Source organism: Globicephala melas, chromosome 6, assembly GCF_963455315.2.
Source record: "Globicephala melas chromosome 6, mGloMel1.2, whole genome shotgun sequence".
Classification (NCBI taxonomy): Eukaryota; Metazoa; Chordata; class Mammalia; order Artiodactyla; family Delphinidae; genus Globicephala; species Globicephala melas.
In genome coordinates this window covers 68,698,499-68,718,113 of record NC_083319.1, presented here as the reverse complement: position 1 = coordinate 68,718,113, position 19,615 = coordinate 68,698,499, and the positions used below count along the sequence as shown (strand labels likewise).

The following is a 19,615-nucleotide window of genomic DNA, read 5'->3' as shown; positions in this document are numbered from 1 at the left end:
GAGAAATGTCTATTTAGATCTTCTGCCCATTTTTTGATTGGGTTGTTTGTTTTTTTGTTATTGAGCTGCTTGTAAATTTTGGAAATTAATCCTTTGTCAGTTGCTTCATTTGCAACTATTTTCTCCCATTCTGAGGGTTGTCTTTTGGTTTTGTTTATGGTTTCCTTTGCTGTGCAAAAGCTTTGAAGTTTCATTAGGTCCCATTTGTTTATTTTTGTTTTTATTTCCATTTCTCTAGGAGGTGGGTCAAAAAGGATCTTGCTGTGATTTATGTCATAGAGTGTTCTGCCTATGTTTTCCTCTAAGAGTTTGATAGTTTCTGGCCTTACATTTTGGTCTTTAATCCATTTTGAGCTTATTTTTGTGTATGGTGTTAGGGAGTGATCTAATCTCATACTTTTACATGTACCTGTCCAGTTTTCTCAGCACCACTTACTGAAGAGGCTGTCCTTTCTCCACTGTACATTCCTGCCTCCTTTATCAAAGATAAGGTGACCATATGTGTGTGGGTTTATCTCTGGGCTTTCTATCCTGTTCCATTGATCTATATTTCTGTTTTTGTGCCAGTACCATACTATCTTGATTACTGTAGCTTTGTAGTATAGTCTGAAGTCAGGGAGTCTGATTCCTCCAGCTCCGTTTTACGTTCTCAAGATTGCTTTGGATATTCGGGGTCTTTTGTGTTTCCATAAAAATTGTGAAATTTTTTGTTCTAGTTCTGTGAAAAATGCCAGTGGTAGTTTGATAGGGATTGCATTGAATCTGTAGATTGCTTTGGGTAGTAGAGTCATTTTCACAATGTTGATTCTTCTAATCCAAGAACATGGTATATCTCTCCATCTATTTGTATCATCTTTAATTTCTTTCATCAGTGTCTTATAATTTTCTGCATACAGGTCTTTTGTCTCCTTAGGTAGGTTTATTCCTAGATATTTTATTCTTTTTGTTGCAATGGCAAATGGGAGTGTTTTCTTTGATTTCACTTTCAGATTTTTCATCATTAGTGTATAGGAATGCCAGAGATTTCTGTGCATTAATTTTGTATCCTGCAACTTTACCAAATTCATTGATTAGCTCTAGTAGTTTTCTGGTAGCATCTTTAGGATTCTCTATGTATAGTATCATGTCATCTGCAAACAGTGACAGCTTTACTTCTTCTTTTCCAATTTGGATTCCTTTTATTTCCTTTTCTTCTCTGATTGCTGTGGCTAAAACTTCCAAAACTATATTGAATAAGAGTGGTGAGAGTGAGCAACCTTGTCTTGTTCCTGATCTTAGTGGAAATGGTTTCAGTTTTTCACCATTGGGGACAATGTTGGCTGTGGGTTTGTCATATATGGCCTTTATTATGTTGAGGAAAGTTCCCTCTATGCCTACTCTCTGCAGGGTTTTTATCATAAATGGGTGTTGAATTTTGTCAAAAGCTTTCTCTGCATCTATTGAGATGATCATATGGTTTTTCTCCTTCAATTTGTTAATATGGTGTATCACATTGATAGATTTGTGTATATTGAAGAATCCTTGCATTCCTGGAATAAACTCCACTTGATCATGGTGTATGATCCTTTTAATGTGCTGTTGGATTCTGTTTGCTAGTATTTTGTTGAGGATTTTTGCATCTATGTTCATCAGTGATATTGGCCTGTAGTTTTCGTTCTCTGTGACATCCTTGTCTGGTTTTGGTATCAAGGTGATGGTGGCCTCATAGAATGAATTTGGGAGTGTTCCTCCCTCTGCTATATTTTGGAAGACTTTGAGAAGGATAGGTGTTAGCTCTTCTCTAAATGTTTGATAGAATTTGCCTTGTGAAGCCATCTGGTCCTGGGCTTTTGTTTGTTGGAAGATTTTTAATCACAGTTTCAATTTCAGTGCCTGTGATTGGTCTGTTCATATTTTCTATTTCTTCCTGATTAAGTCTTGGCAGGTTGTGCTTTTCTAAGAATTTGTCCATTTCTTCCAGGTTGTCCATTTTATTGGCATAGAGTTGCTTGTAGTAATCTCTCATGAGCTTTTGTATTTCTGCAGTGTCAGTTGTTACTTCTCCTTTTTCATTTCTAATTCTATTGATTTGAGTCTTCTCCCTTTTTTTCTTGATGAGTCTGGCTAATGGTTTATCTATTTTGTTTATCTTCTCAAAGAACCAGCTTGTAGTTTTATTGATCTTTGCTATTGTTTCCTTCATGTCTTTTTCATTTATTTCTGATCTGATTTTTATGATTTCTTTCCTTCTGCTAACTTTGGGGTTTTTTCTTCTTCTTTCTCTAATTGCTTTAGGTGCAAGGTTAGGTTGTTTATTCAAGACGTTTCCTGTTTCTTAAGGTGGGCTTGTATTGCTATAAACTTCCCTCTTAGAACTGCTTTTGCTGCATCCCATAGGTTTTGGGTCGTCGTGTCTCCATTGTCATTTGTTTCTAGGTATTTTTTGGTTTCCTCTTTGATTTCTTCAGTGATCACTTCGTTATTAAGTAGTGTATTGTTTAGCCTCCATGTGTTTGTATTTTTTACAGATCTTCTCCTGTAATTGATATCTAGTCTCATGGCGTTGTGGTTGGAAAAGATACTTGATACAATTTCAATTTTCTTAAATTTACCAAGGCTTGATTTGTGACCCAAGATATGATCTATCCTGGAGAATGTTCCATGAGCACTTGAGAAAAATGTGTATTCTGTTGTTTTTGGATGGAGTGGCCTATACGTATCAATTAAGTCCATCTTGTTTAATGTATCATTTAAAGCTTGTGTTTCCTTATTTATTTTCATTTTGGATGATCTGTCCATTGGTGAAAGTACTGTGTTTGGGGTCTCCTTTTCACAGGCTGCAGGTTCGTAGTTCCCATTGTTTTTGGTGTCTGTCCCCAGTGGCTGAGGTTGGTTCAGTGGGTTGTGTAGGCTTCCTGGTGGAGGGGACTAGTGCCTGTGTTCTGGTGGATGAGGCTGGATCTTGTCTCTCTGGTGGGCAGGTCCACATCTGGTGGTGTGTTTTGGGGTGTCTGTGGACTTATTATGATTTTAGGCAGCCTCTCTGCTAATGGGTGGGGTTGTGTTCCTGTCTTGCTAGTTGTTTGGCATAGGATGTCCAGCACTGTAGCTTGCTGGTGGTTGAGTGAAGCTGGGTGCTGGTGTTGAGATGGAGGATCTCTGGGAGATTTTTGCCATTTGATATTAAGTGGAGCTGGGAGGTCTCTTGTGGACCAGTGTCCTGAAGTTGGCTCTCCCATCTCAGAGACACAGCACTGACTCCTGGCTGCAGCACCAAGAGCCTTTCATCCACACGGCTCAGAATAAAAGGGAGAAAAAGTGGAGAGAAAGAATTAGTAGAAGTAGGAAGAAAGAAAGAAAGAAAGGAGGGAAGGAAGGAAGAAGGAAAAGAAAGGAGGGAGGGAGGAAGGAAGGAAGGAGGGAAGGAAGGAAAAAGGAAAGAAAGAAAGAAGATACAGTAAAATAAAATAAAGTAAAATATAATAAAGTTATTAAATTAAAAAATATTTAGAAAAAAAAAGGGACAGATAGAACCTTAGGACAAATGGTGGAAGCAAAGCTATACAGACAAAATCTCACACAGAAGCATACACATACACACTCACAAAAAGAGGAAAAGGGGAAAAAAATCATAGATCTTGCTCTCGAAGCCCATCTCCTCAATTTGGGATGACTCGTTGTCTATTCATGTATTCCCCAGATGCAGGGTACATCAAGTTGATTGTGGAGCTTTAATCCACTGCTTCTGAGGCTGCTGGGGGAGATTTCCCTTTCGCTTCTTTGTTCTCACAGCTCCCAGGGCTCAGCTTTGGATTTGGCCCCGCCTCTGCGTGTAGGTCGCTGGAGGGCGTCTGTTTTTTGCTCAGACAGGACAGGGTTAAAAGAGCCGCTGATTCGGGGGCTCTGGCTCACTCAGGCCGGGGGGGAGGGAGGGGCACGGAGTGCGGGGCGAGCCTGCGGCGGCAGAGGCTGGCGTGACGTTGCACCAGCCTGAGGCCTGCCGTGCGTTCTCCCGGGGAAGTTGTCCCTGGATCCCGGGAACCTGGCAGTGGCGGGCTGCACAGGCTCCCCAGACGGAGGGTGTGGATAGTGACCTGTGTTCGCACACAGGCTTCTTGGTGGCAGCAGCAGCAGCCTTAGCGTCTCATGCCCGCCTCTGGGGTCCGTGCTTTCAGCCGCGGCTCGCGCCCGTCTCTGGAGCTCCTTTAAGCAGCGCTTTTAAACCCCTCTCCTCGCGCACCAGGAAACAAAGAGGGAAGAAAAAGTCTCTTGCTTCTTCAGCAGCTCCAGACCTTTTCCCAGACTCCCTCCTGCAGGCTGTGTTCACGCAGCCAACCCCAGTCCTCTCCCTGCGCTCCGACCAAAGCCCGAGCCTCAGCTCGCAGCCCCGCCCGCCCCGGCGGATGAGCAGACAAGCCTCTCGGGCTGGTGAGTGCCGGTCGGCACCGATCCTCTGTGCGGGAATCTCCCCGCTTTGCCCTCCGCACCCCTGTTGCTGTGCTCTCCTCCATGGCTCTAAAGCTCCCCCCTCCGCCTCCCGCAGGCTCTGCCCGCAAAGGGGCTTCCTAGTGTGTGGAAACCTTTCCTCCTTCACAGCTCCCTCCCACTGGTGCAGGTCCCGTCCCTATTCTTTTGTCTCTGTTTTTTCTTTTTTTCTTTTGCCCTACCCAGGTACGTAGGGGGTTTCTTGCCTTTTGGGAGGTCTGAGGTCTTCTGCCAGCATTCAGTAGGTGTTCTGTAGGAGTTGCTCCGCGTGTAGATGTATTTCTGGTGTATCTGTGGGGAGGACGGTGATCTCCACATCTTACTCTTCCGCCATCTTCCCCTCCCCGATTTTTTTTTAAGCTATACATCTAGTTTCAGAGTAAATAATACTCCCACTTGCTTTTATTTACACTTCATTTATATGCAAATTATATGACAGTGCTTGTTGAATTATGCATTCTTCCAGCTCAGATAATTAATGGTGGGCTTCACTTTTATAGTTTTTTTAAATTAATGGCTTTTAGAAGTACAAGAACTGAAATGCAAACCTTAATGAGGAATATGTCTTTGATGAAAATTGAAAATAATAAAGGAAGCAAAGACCCCAAAAGTTTTATTTTCTCATGGCCTAGGATGGATGTTCTTACAAAACAAGAATGCATCTCATGAGATATCAAAATATGACCCATCAGAGCTAGGAAGGTGCTTCAGAACCCAGCTAGGTTTTTGCAATTTCTGTCATGCATTGGTTCATTCACCAAGTATTTATTGTGTCTACTATGTACCAAGCACGGTTCTAGCAAGGATGGAGTGATTGAGGCCCTGAGAAGTTGAGTGACTTGTCCAAGCAAAACCAGCTAATAAGAAGCAAAGCCAAGACTCTAGGCCATATCTCTGCAGTCACTTTCACCTCCCTGAGTTTGTTTTCTTAACTCTTAAAAATCAAAATGAGCTTAATATTGTCTAATAACATCTGCCATTACTATCCAAGCACTTGTTCTGTGCCAGGCAGTTTGCTAGACACTTCATGTGTGTGGAAATCCTCAGAACTACTAGACATTGTTATTCCTCCCATTTTACAGAGAAAGTAACTGAGATTTAGAGCGATTAAATAATTTGTCTCAGGGCACAGAGCTGGTAATTGATGAGCAAGGATTTCAGTACTGGTCATAGTAATCCAGAGACCATACTTTTAATCTTTAACAGGATTGCTTTGGAGAACTCTGTTAAATATGTATGCCCCAGAACCTTGCACAGAGGAGATGCTTAGTGAATATTTGTCGAATTTAAATAAGTTAGGAGATAGATAGCCAATTTGTGTGACCAGCTAATGTCCAGTAATGTTTTTTAAGCCAAGAAAATATCACTCTGATGTACTAAAAACTTCTAATGAGAATATTAGCTGTCAATTATACAAGTAAACCATTACATTGGAACCAAATGGACACATGTGCCAGCCAACACATGGATACAATTTGCTTTTTGCTAATTGGTATGAGGTCCATCCCAGCAGATGTCAGGATGAACCGCCATTACTAACCATAAATTGACACATCAGACCTTGGCTTTAGGAGCTCTTTTCTTCCTTCCAATGAGACTGGTAACTAAATAAGAGTACACGTGGTACTGGGCAGTGATAACTGGAATGAGACCACAGAGTCCAAAGAAGGGAAATAGTCCAGAAAAAAACGAAAGAAGGAATTACCTGGGCTGTGAGATTGGAAATGGTAAGGTACTTTGACAGTCGGGGAAACACTTAACCAAACTGTTGATGCATGAAAGGTTGATGCTTCCAAAGCAGGAACAATACGGGAGGCTGGGTGAGGCAGACGGTTGTACAGCTGGAATGCTAGTCTGTATTTCCCTGAGGCTCTTTATTTGCTGACATTCAGAGCATAGGCTAGTATTATGATGATGATGATCATTATGTGTCCAAAGTCGGGTATATTTTGAGCATTATCGGCCCTGTCTTTCTTTAGGAATGAGTATAACCTAGATTCCTAACATCTAGGAATGCGTGCTTATATAGTCAGAGAGACCTAGATTTGAATTTCATGTCTAGTTCAAGATCTGGGTACAGCGTAAGTGCCCAGCCTTTACCTACCCCTAGTTAATGATGAAGACCTGAAATTTTACAAAGAAAAAATATTTTTAAACCTTTTTTTCAATGAGTTCCTAATCCAATACTAGGTACCTTTAGATGTCCACTAATGACTAATTGGCTTCTTGAGTAAGACTCATAAGCATCAAATTTTGAAACACAGAGGTTTTCAATAATATGTTGGTGTAAACTTAGCACCTTTAAATCCTTAGTCCGATTCCTTACTTTCTGCCTTTTGACTGGGAATGGTCTATGGTTCAGGGATGATATTTTTTAGATGAGAAATATGTTCAAATAATTTGATTCTGACTTGTGATGCTGTATCAATGAACAGACATGCAAAGGTACAAAAAAAATTAAACAATAATAAAATAATAGTTACATACTTAGTAAGTGAGCTAACCTGGAAAGGGGCCATACCTATGAAATGAGGACTCTCCCAGGATATCCAGTCCACGTGCCATGTCATAAAGTGTGGAGATGGTACTCTGTTCCCTCCCAGGATGCTCAAAGTCAAGCTAAGGATTGGCTACTGCTCAAACCACATGGGTGGTCCCACATCACAAGAGGGGGCCCTTCTCTTCCCTGTGATAGAGCATGGCGTGGGAGATGAAGCCCTCATCACACCTAGGATCCTGAAACAGTGACTTGCGGCCAGAGGAAAAGAATAGGGACTCTAATCAGCTGAATGCCTTGCCTGGGAAAAATTGATTTCTTGGCACTGGCAATTCCAAGGCTCAGGGAATCTGGTCTCCAGAATCCAGCTGAACCCCTTGCTTTAAAGGAATTTGCTTTCGAAGTGAATGTCTCAAGCTCCACTTTGAAAATTTGATGACTTTTTTCCCATAACCCATTAAATAGTGCTTAGGTCCCCAGAAGGAGTCTGAGTCTTTGGCTGAAATATTTTCCTTCGAAGAAAGGGAAGGAGTAGGGGGAAGCATTTAAGAATAAGGTTGTGGCTACTCACCGTGGTTAATGCTTTCCCCAATTTAATCAAGCCCACTGGTCTTCCAGACATCCCAGCTAACAAAAGGCCCAAGAAAAACCACAACCATTGGAAGAAAGAAATGGTTATTGTGAAATTTAATAGAACCATGTGAATGATAATGAAAACATATATTAAAAACTTGAAATTAATAGAACATAAGCCTGTTTGGGGCAATAGACTGTGTTCATCGTTAAAGATATTCAAAAGATTACCATATACAGGTTTACCTTTTCCTTTTAATGAAGCTCTCAAAAGCCATGGCAGAAGTGTTCTATGTGACTGCCCAAGGTCAGCTCTTCAGACAAGTGAGATAGCTTTCATCCAGGTCAACTCCAGGATTCATTTCTCTGGACAAAATTGGATGGCGTTATCAAAGCAAAAAATGAGATTGTTTCTCAAAGTGGAAAGCTTTGAAAGAAAAAGTGTTTGGCAATGATAAATGAGAGACTCTCTGAGAGCATCCTGTTATCTAAGCATGTTTTAAACGATCCCAGTTTTGCAAAAAGGGCATCAACAGGACACCACTACCATCCGGTGCAAGCGTGGGTTTCCCTATAGTGGGATGGATAAGAAACACTGCATTTTGAGTGTCTGATTTTGGCTGATGTTTGAAAGAAACTTTAAAAGTGCTCATACAATAAGCCTGAGATTGCACAAAGCCCAGGGCTAGAAGCATAATTGGATAGAACATAGTTAGGGGTGGAGAACAGGAGAAAAAGCATTCCCAAGAACGTCTACTGTGCCACCCCCGTGGAGAGCAGCACAAGTGAGCATCTGCTGTTGATACTTGTGTGGCTCCAACGTCCTGGAGACTGGCCATCCTCAGGAATCTGTATTAATTGTGGTGATGGCTCCTTCTGTGTGGCTTTTCCTCATAATTCATGGGACCGTAAAATGAGCCAGTGTATTTTGGAAACTATTGATCCTTCTTGCTAAATGTAATTAATCCCGTAGGCTTTCTGGCATATGGATTATTAGGATACATGGATTGAAGCAATAGAAACTGATTCTCATGAAATTGAAGAGAAGGTAGAAAAGGGAGCAGGAGAGGGAGAGAGAATGTGGGGAATTGAGGGACTGAAGGCAAGACTGAGAAACCAAGCCTTGGAAAGGGCAGGAGCAGAGAGCCTCTGAGAAACCAGCAACAGGAACAGACATTCTCTTCAAAAGACTTCCATCTCAGAAACTAGCTTTGGGATGGTTTGGCTTCCACCAATTTCACATCCTCAAGAGAGAATCTTAACGTCCCAGCTTGACCAACGCTTGGTCATTTATTTTGATTGCTAATTCTACCAGGACTGCGGGCAGTGAGGGAGAAGTTGCTGAATTGGTGGTCTTGGCTTTGAGCTATCAGATCACCTCAGTTAGCACTCACATTCTCTCCTCTTTCTGGTTCTCTTTCAGTCATCAAGAAAGTTTTTTCCCATCACGTTCTTCGGCTCCATCACCTGGATCGCAGTATTCTCTTACTTGATGGTCTGGTGGGCACATCAGGTAATGCCTTGAGAGTGACACACATCTGCCTGGATTTTCTCTTGGTTGCTAAGTGGCTAACCAGTGTGTTTGCTTTCTGAAACTGTCACAACAGTATTGCATCTAACAAATTACATATTCCAGAACTGAAGGAATTTATTCCACTTAACTTTCCCTTGTCTCCTGGCCCTTCCCTATAGTGTGGACTCAAATCGGCACAGCCCCAGACAGCCATGTGGAGGAAAGGCAAGTCTCACTGCTTCTTGCCCTCTACAGCCTGAAGCCAGGCCAACCCAGGCCTGGAGGAATGTCAGAGTTTTTCCTGGCTCAGCAGCACTTACTCTCTCTTGGGCAGCCACTCACCTCATGTTTTCATCCAACTGGCTCTTAGGGAAAGAACTGGAGACAAAATGGTCTCTTCCTTGAGCCTCCATTTACAAAAATGATGATGTATTTCCCTTTTACTACTTTTAATTCAATACCAGTCATAATGCCCATCACCAGAATAAACTCTCAGGAATTGTTCGTTGCAACACATGAATGGAGGAATGCGATGCAAAGGTCTTACATTCTCAAAGATAGTAATGGTTACCATTATTGATTGAATGTATACTACATGCCAGGTAATTCACATCCCTTTGTCTTTGTACATGGGTATAATTTCTATGAGGGAGGTACTATTATTATCCACAGTTTACAGATAAAGAGTTAAGCTTAGAGCTAATTAAAAAAAAAATGCCCAGGATCATTTAGGTAGTAAAAAGCAGGACTGAGATTCTAACCCAGCACTCTGCAGCTCCAAAACTTATGCTTTTAATCTCTATTATAAACTACATAAATTCCAACTGCCCACTTGTATTCTTTGTCTAATATACCCTTAAAATTATTATACTTAACAGAAATAAAATATAGCAATTTGAAATAAGGAAATATACACCAAGGACATATGTGGATAGACTTCTCAACAAATGCTGCTGGAATAATTGGATTTCTATATGCCAAAATAAATGAACTTAGACATTTACCACCTGCGATACTCAAAACTTAACTCAAAAAAAACAAAAAACAAAAAAAACTTAACTCAAAATGCACGATAGTTCTAAACGTAAGAGCTAAAAACATCTAGAAGAAAACAGAAAATCCCCATAACCATGGGATAGGCAAAGAGTTCTATGATATAACACCAAACCATGATCCATTAAAAAAAAAAAGATTAACTAAATGTCATCAAAAGTAAAACTTCTGCTCTTCAGAAAACCTCATTTAAAAAATGGAAAGACAGGCAATTCCCTGCCTGTCCAGTGGTTAGAACTCCGCGCTCTCACTGCCGAGGGCCCAGGTTCAGTCCCTGGTTGGGGAACTGAGATCCCATAAGCCACGTGGCACAGCCAAAAAAAAACCCAAAAAATTGGAAAGACAAACCACAGACTGAGAGAAAATATTTTCAAATCATACTCTCTGATAAAGCACTTGTATCCAGGATATATAAAAAGCTCTTGAAGCCCAATAATAGAGAAGGCAAGCGTCTACAGGCATCTTAATGTTTAAGATGGACAAAAGATTTGGGTAGATATTTCACCAAGAAAGGTATGCAAATGGCTAATAAGCACAAGAAAAGATATTCAACATCGTTATTCATTAGAGAATGCAAATTAAAACCACAGTGAGATACCACTTCACACTCACTTGGATGGACATAATCAAAAAGACAGAAAATAACAAGTGTTAGAGAGGATGTATAGAAATTGGAAACCTGATATATTTCTGGTAAGAATGTAAAACACTGCAGCCACTTTGTAGACAGCTTGGCAGTTCCAGAAAATGTTAAGCATAGAGTTACCATATGATCCAGTGATTCCACTGTCTATATACCCAAGAGAAATGAAAACATCTGCACAATTTATACGCAAATGTTCACAGCAGCATCATTCATAATGGCCAAAAAGTAGAAACAATCCAGGTGTCCATCAACTTGTATGGGTAAATAAAATGTGGTATATCCACACAGTGGAATATTATTCTACAATAAAAATGAATGAAATACTGATACATGCTACAGTGTAAATAAACCTCTAAAATATTATGCTAAGTGAAAACAGCCGGTCACAAGAGATCACATGCTGTATGATTCCATTTATATGAAATGTGAATAACAGGCAAATCTGTAGAGGCAGAAAGTAGGTAACAGTTGCCTAGGGTTGGGGGGGTTGGAGGGCAATGGGAAGTGACTGCTAACGGGTATAGAGTTTCTTCTTGGAATGACGAAAAATTGAACTTAAATTCTGGTGATAGTTGCACAACTCTATAAATATACTAAAAAACCGCTGAATCATATACTTTAAATGGGGGACTTTTAGGGTATGTGAATTATATCTCAATAAAGTTGTTTAAAAATAAACATAAGGGGCTTCCCTGGTGGCGCAGTGATTGGGAGTCCGCCTGCCGATGCAGGGGACACGGGTTCGTGCCCCGGTCCAGGAGGATCCCACATGCCACGGAGCGGCTGGGCCCGTGAGCCATGGCTGCTGAGCCTGCGCGTCCAGAGCCTGTGCTCCGCAGCGGGAGAGGCCACAGCAGTGAGAGGCCCGCGTACCACAATCAATCAATCAATCAATAAAAATAAACATAAGATACCACTTCACAACCATTAGGATGACTACAACCAAAAAGACAGACAATAACCATTTGTTGATGAGGATGTGGAGAAACAGGACTGCATATATTTGTCAAAGCTCACAGAACAGTATGCTCTTTTTAAAGGGTGAATTTTACTGTATGGAAATTACACCTTAATTTTTTCAGAAAGAAGATATGGCATCACTAACAAAATCCACTGGAAATGTTGGCTGATAAACCAAGCATTATTCCTACAAGATATTTTATATTATTCCTATCACAGTTATTTTACTGACATTTGACCTCAGATTACTCTTCCTTAATATTTCCAAAAATCCTCGGCCCCCTGAAGAAGTTCTGTTTGCCCCAAAGTCATTATTTTCTACATTTGTTGAAAGATGTTTGCTACCGATACCCAGCAGAAATCATTGCAGAAGGTAAGCTGCTTCTCAGCCTCCAGATTTCCAGGCTAAAAGGAGTGTTTGTTTGCCATTTATAGATATATAATGGCCTTTCCTAATAATCATTTTTATTCTTCCAAGTACTGATAAAGGGAAAAAAGTTATTTTTTTCACTTATTGGAATATATTGTTTTCTAGATATTTCTCTTTAGTCATCCTAGGAAACATCATCCTACAGGCTTCCATCTCTTTCTCTACTCTTTAATGATTATCTTCATTCCACAATCCTGTTTCCTTTTCATTCCCTTGTAGATAAATACAAACACAATGCCTGGAACAATAATAATTACTAAAAAAAAGCCCAGAAATATAAAGTGCATAAAGAGAAGCCTTACTAGCAAATAATGAATGAGAAGTTCCTCTTTCTTTTCTCCAAAGAAGTGCTTTTCTCTTTCAAAATATCCAGACAGCTGATCAAAATAGCAGATTCTGTTCTAAGTCTGTAGCTGTAATTCTGTCACTTGTACTTCTAAACTGTAAAAGCTATAAAGATAACAAGTGCACCATGTGGTGCTCAACTATTTTGTTATCCACAGTTTTACCAATAATAAATGCTAGTTAATACAATTATTTGGCTACTGTTTGGCCAAAAATAAATGCCCTTCACATAAAACACTTTGTGCATACTTTCCTTTAGTTTGGGGAGTTTTTTGTTTTTACATCTTGAATCTTCATCTTAGTAAATTTCATGGGTGAAGAAAACCTGCGATTCAAATCTATCCCTCATCTAGTTAACTGGATGTTAATTCTCGGTTAATGCTAAGAGGCAGATACAACCTCACGTCTCATTTAGCCAGTATGGCATTTTGCAGATCCTCACTGAACCACAGCAAGGAACTGGGTCATGGAATATGGGAGCAGCACTGGACATGGATTCTGAGTGGCCTCGCTATTTATTTCTATTAGAAAACAAAGGAATTTCCCCCAAGAGACTACTGAGGTCCTTTCTAGCTGTAAACTCCTCTGATGCTCCCCGATTTGATCAGAGTGCTGTCCCATCCATGCACCCATCACCTTGCCTCTGACTCGCCAAAAGCCCACTTCAGTGAAATAGACTCACAAGGAGCTTCTGAAAACGGGTTCTCCTTCAGTGAAAGTGTTTCTAGAGCCACCCAGAGTCATCAGGGTTTTGATGTACAGTGAAAATTCGTCATGATTCATGTGACTTCCCACTTTGTAAACTGACCCTGCTAAACCAGCTTCTGTCCCTGCTGCCGGAACCCTGAGGGTTGCACGCTGATATGTTGGAGAGGGACAGGGGTAGGGTCTGAGTTATCACAGCTGATATTTATTGAACATTTTCTTTATGCCTGACACTAGTTGCTATTTGCTTTATATGCATCATCACATTCAATCGTCCCAACAACTCTGAGGGTAGATATTATTATCCCCATTTTACACATGAGAAAAACTGAGACTCAGGGAAGTTGGCCACTGTGCCCAAGGAGTGGCAGGCTAGGATTTGCACCCAGGGCTTTTTGTACCCCATGCTAGCACTCTTAACCACAGTACCATTAACACCTCTCTTCAATTTCTGCAATTTTCTGTCGGTAGCGGCATTCAAACTCCAGATACAAATTTTTTTTAATAGTCACTGCTTTAAAACTCCCTCTAAGATTTTAAATTACTAAGAACGTATTAGATAGTCTGGAACTTATTGAGGGCGACAATCATTTAGTCAGCATCTTCACAGTCTTTGAAAATGTTTCACTCCACGGACTTCCCTGGTGGCGCAGTGGTTAAGAATCCTCCTGCCAATGCAGGGCACACGGGATCGAGCACTGTTCCAGGAAGGTCCCACATGCCACAGAGCAACTAAGCCCATGCGCCCAACTACTGAGCCCACAAGCTACAACTCCTGAAGCCCACGCTCCTAGAGCCCATGCTCTGCAACAAAGAGAAGCCACCACAACGATAAGCCCGCACACCGCAATGAAGAGTAGCCCCCGCTCACCACAACTAGAGAAAGCCCATGCGCAGCACCAAAGACCCAATGCAGCCAAAAATGAATAAATAAATAAATTTGTAAAAAGAAAATGTTTCACTCCAAATCTAACAAAAAATGTCATCAGGGAGAATATTTTGCTCAAATAGGGCACTTTTGTACAAAACTCTTGTTTAACTTTTTCTAGGAGAGTCAGTAAAAATCATGCTAGTAAAATCATCTAAGTATGCAGATTGATTTGTTTATTCAGCAAATAGGTATTGAGAGCCTACTATGTACCAGGCTATGTTCTGCTTATTAGGGAGACCATAGTGATTAAGGCCATGACCCTGCTCACGTAGATGTCACTTTCTAATGGGGAGCAGTGAATCTGTGCACCACGAGGATAGGTAAACTAGTTCAGCTCACCAGGCTTTAGAGCAGGCATGACCATCAAAATAAAAATAGCTCCCAGCTATGTTTTTAAGCTAGTGGGAACCGGGCTATTCCTATAAATCGAAACAGAGATTTAGAAATAGGTTTATTCTAGAAATAGACCCAGAGACATAGAAAACAAACTTATGGTTACCAAAGGGGAAATGGGGGGAGGGATAAATTAGGAGTTTGGAATTAACATAAACACACTACTATGTATAAAATAGACAACCAACAAAGACCTACTGTATAGCACAGGGAACTATACTCAATATTTTGTAGTAACCTATAAGGGAAAAGAATCTGAAATATATATATATATATAAAACTGTACACTTGAAACTAACTTTGCTGTACACCTGAAACTAACACAGCATTGTAAATCAACTATATTTCAATTTTTTTAAAAAGAAATAAGTTTATTCTATTCCCCCAAAACCTTTATTCTTACATGCTACTTTGGCCCTTTACATTTTCTCAAAAAATGCTGGATGTCATCAGGTAGAAAACCAAACTGAAAGAATTGCCGTAAAGGTTTTCAGAACTGCAGCTCACCAACTCCAGAAAACATATAAAGCTTTTAAAAGAAAGACAACACGAAGACAAACACATTTCTCAAGAGACTGGAGGAGCATACATTGAAGGCTAGACCAACTGTCCAAGAGAAGTCATCAGTCTTAAAAGGCAAAGACCAAAAGAATATAATAAATGTGCCCCTGTCACTTTTCAATGATGACATACATCATTGTCAAACCCATTTACAAAGGGTTTTTCCATAAATTATAATTTAGTCCTCACAACCACCTTATAAGATAAGTATTATCGTACCCACTTTATGGATCAGAAAACGAGGATAAAAATATAAGTAACACAGCTGTGTGTTATATGTGAAAGTTGTTAAGAGACTCAATCCTAAGAGTTCTCATCACAAGGAAAAAGAATTTTTTTCTATTTCTTTAATTGTATATCTATCTGAGATGATGGATGTTCATTAAACATATGATAAACATTTCATGATGTATGTAAGTCAAATCATTATGTTCTATACCTTAAATTTATGCAGTGCTGTATGTCAATTATATCACAGTAAAACTGGAAGGAAAAAAAAAAAAGAGGATCAAAGATATTGCCCAGTTGGTCCAGTTAGCAATAGGTCAAGTACTTAATAAATTCCAGAGCCAGACCTTAGACCAAGGTCCTCTGGTTCCCTAACTTGCTTTCTCCATGGCTGCCTTGCTGATTTACATTCCTGTGTTACAAAGCCCAAAAACACCCAAAATCAAGTTTTCTGTGAAAATGGTAGAGTCTAAAAGTGTTTAAGAGTGGGTTATAGACACTAGGAAATGTTAAGGAAAAATGGGAACACTGGGTGTCAATTCTTAATCTTCAATGATAAATCCAGGGGCAAATCTGCTACAGGATTTGGTGCCATTGTCAGGCACTGGCCCCTGTAGCCAATGACCAATTGGCATTTATAACTCTGATCTTCTGCTTCCCCTGCCTGGTCTTAATAAAAACCATATAGAGGCTGCACTCTAGTCTTCTATAGCTCTTTTTGGAGATGATCTGTTTAATCCTCATGTGAACATTCCTGATCCCTTGGGTCTGAATATCATTAAAATATAAAATCCTTTCTATCAATGATGGTGCCTTATTCCTTGTTATCATCTCAATACTCAACACAGAACAGAGTAAGAACTCATTAAAAGGGAGTTGCATTCAAATGTTAGTGGTTTTGTGACTTCAGACACTCATATGTTTGTCCCTGTCGTTGCTTTTAGGTTGGAGAGACAATTGGCATTAGTGAAGAGATTATGGGTCTGACCATCTTGGCTGCTGGGACCTCCATCCCTGACCTGATCACCAGTGTCATAGTGGCCCGGAAGGGGCTCGGGGACATGGCTGTGTCCAGCTCTGTTGGAAGCAACATTTTTGACATCACTGTAGGGTGAGTAGAGCTAGTTGTATAAAGGTGCACATCACCTCCACCACTGTCTTTGTCTTCTTAGAAGCTGTGAAGACATGACCAGGATCTCAGAGCCCGAAACCAACCAATACCAATAGAAAGTAAAGACTGGTAGTACCATTCAATTTCACCAACTCCAATTTTCATTTTCAGAGAACTTCATGAAGAATAAGTTATCCGTAGACAGGCAGAAACACATAACTTGCATACGGAGTGGGTGTTGTAGGAAATACTTCAAGAGAATTTCACCTATAAAATGGCATTGGCTATATGTCATGAATATTCAACATTCATAGGTGACTGAGATGCTCTGGTGGTTTCACTGTATTTTTTTTCCATGTTCTAATTCTAATAAAAATCCCCACCAGCCTCAGATGAGATTTGGATTGGAAAGCAGACTGGAACAAACATAGGCCCAGAAAAAATATCCCATCTCCTTCCTTGGAAAATGCTGGCAGGTTTGGCATTATCATTTCTTTATCTGTGCTGGTGAAGATAGTCTAGGTTTTTTGAAAGTCAGAAGATGAGATCTGTTCTTACAGTTAAGCAAACTGAAGTTCTCAATATGAATAATCTCAAGCGGATCCGATTGGGGAGGGATGCTGTCATCTCTATCATTTCATTTAACGTGTCCAAGTAAAAGTAGTCTGATAAATAACCTTGAAGGGCAGCCCCTTGAGAAAGTAAGACATGGGATATTATCCTTATGTTCCCGGAAGAACTGAGCTCTTGCATTTGAGTTTGGAAGACCACTAAAACGGATCTACTTTCTCACTGAACATCTTGAATATTGTTCTCTTTTATCTTTTCCACTACCTAATATATAAAATAATTTTTTCATTCAGTATCTACCACATGCACTGTACATACATTTTTATCTATTTAAGCCACACAACGATCCTATGACGTATGTATTTTCATCCCCATTTTTCAGATAAGGAAACCAAAGGGCACAGAATTCACACAACTAGTAATGAGATAGCTGGGATTTGAACAGAGTCTGTGCTCTCAACTCCAGCACTACCTGTGCATAAAACGCTGCTCTGAGCTTCCACTGTCTGAACCACCTTTGAGTTCCAGAGATGCCCTCTCCTACCATTCTTTCTTCCTTTGCTGGCATCTCTCCCTCAGGAGCCCTCCCTGCTTGTCTGTCTGGAAAACTCCAATTTACCCTTCCAGTGTCAACTCAAATCCTGGTTTTTCTGATTCCCTTAAGTCTTGCCTGGGGGCTCGTGCTCCTGTATACTTTCTGTATATCTGTATCTCACACTCTTGTCGTGCTCCTGTCTATCAGTCTGCCTGCTAGACTGTGAACTCCCCAAGAACAAGAACTCCCCAAAGCCTAATACGATGCTTAATGCATGGCAGTGGTTTGGCAGATGTCTGTAGAATGAATGGATGAATGGATGGGTGGATGGATGAATGAATGAACGAGTGAATGAGTGAGTGAATGCCTGAAAAGGTGTATTTTAAAGGAAAGACATCCCTAGTATAAACAGTGTTTCTCAGTTCCACTGCCGACACTTTTAGAGTAGTTTTCTTGGTCAATATCTTGTATAAACAGAAAGAAAATATTCTGTAGCACAAAAAGAGAAAATCCTACACATGGGAAAAATTACAGTTGTTCTATGAGACAAATTTGTCGTGTTTTTGAAAAATATTATAGTGAATTGCAAGATGCTTTTTGTTCATTGTTCTTAAATTTTATATATCTTGTAACTTAAATGAAACTTAAATGAAAGTTTAAAGAAAATCACCCCTAATCCTACTACCCCAAAACATTTAACTTTTGTGTGTTTTTTTCTCCTAATATTTCAGAAAGTTTTCTTAGTGAATAATCAATTTTGCCCTGTTGGAGGGCTTTTATTTTTCCATTTTAAAGCCATTTATGCCTAGCAAAGAGTAGGCATCTATTAGTAAATTAGTAAATCAACCATTTTTCTAAGTTTCTTCATAGCTCTCATAATTAACATTCTACAGCTTCAAAATATTCCATCCCATTGCTTTCAGTTTAGCCTTTACCCTTTAGTAGGACCTTTGTATTTTTTTCAATTTTCTGGTATCATGGGTGTTTTATGAACACCTTTATGCAGAAACATCTCCTCTTTTAATTATTTTTTTAGGATAAATTTCTGCAAGAAATATTGATGGATTGAAGATTATAAACATTTCAATGGTTATTGATGTAGTATATTTTTCTAAAAAGTCTTTCCCAAGAGTTTATACCAATTTACAAAGTCATTAGCAATATATTGAGTGTAACAGTTTCTGAATAGTCTTGCTAGCATTTGCTTCTTGTTTATAGGATTCATACGTACTCAAGGTAAAGGATTTAAAAACTACATATAAAGCATAAATATATATAAGGCATAATACACACCAACATATCAGCATATATAAAACATAAATACAAACCAACACCACTTTTTAAATTTATTATTGAAGTTAGATTGCTATGTTTATGTTTATCCTTTTTAAATATAGAATCATACCATGAACATTTACCTGTATCATTATAAGTTTATGATTTTTAATAGCTACATAAAATTACATTGACTTATAGTTTGCTATTTAACAAGCTGCCTATTATTAGAGATTAAGTTATCCCTGATTTTTCACTACTCAAAATAACACTGAAATGATCACCTTTCTGAATAAAATTGCATCTGCATTTCGAATTATTCCTTGTGCTTAATCCCTGACAATAGAATTGATTGGTCAAAAGTATTAAAAATGTCATATTTCTCCCAAAGGGTTTTTATCTATTTGTAGTGCTGTCAACCACAACTTCACCAGAATTGGATGTGTGTGTGTGTGTCTCTGTGTGTGTGTGTGTGTGTGTGCGCGCGCGCGTGCGTGTGCGTGATTGCTATTCTCTGTCTCCATTTAAAAAAAATAATTTGGTCATTTTCACCACAGATTTCCATACCTTTTCTCCATTTATCATCTCCTCCTGTCATCCTGTACAGATCGTCCAATTCACCTCTTTAGGGCTAAGAGCAACACTTTAATCTCAACTAGGAAGGAAACCCAAAAAAATGATTTCAGATCAAATTCAGAAATCACCTGCAGCAGCCATGTCTTTGAGCTTGTTCAACCGTAGAATACATTCTCTCTGTCCTCCCTAATTTGACTGGGAAATAGATCAGGGTTTCTCAAGTTCACCTGACTTCCTTGTAAATATGAT

The 19,615-nt window shown here is 39.7% G+C and overlaps 1 protein-coding gene across 4 annotated transcripts in view; it reads left to right on the top strand.

The window, feature by feature from the left end:
• Positions 1-19,615, top strand: part of SLC24A2 (solute carrier family 24 member 2) — a 247,158-nt gene that overhangs the window by 221,193 nt on the left and 6,350 nt on the right. For all 4 annotated transcript variants that reach the window (XM_060300974.1, XM_060300976.1, XM_030840581.2 and 1 more), the window contains 2 exons: positions 8,958-9,047; positions 16,244-16,410. In XM_060300974.1, coding sequence (XP_060156957.1) covers positions 8,958-9,047; positions 16,244-16,410 — 257 coding nt within the window. The remainder of the gene's footprint in view (positions 1-8,957; positions 9,048-16,243; positions 16,411-19,615) is intronic.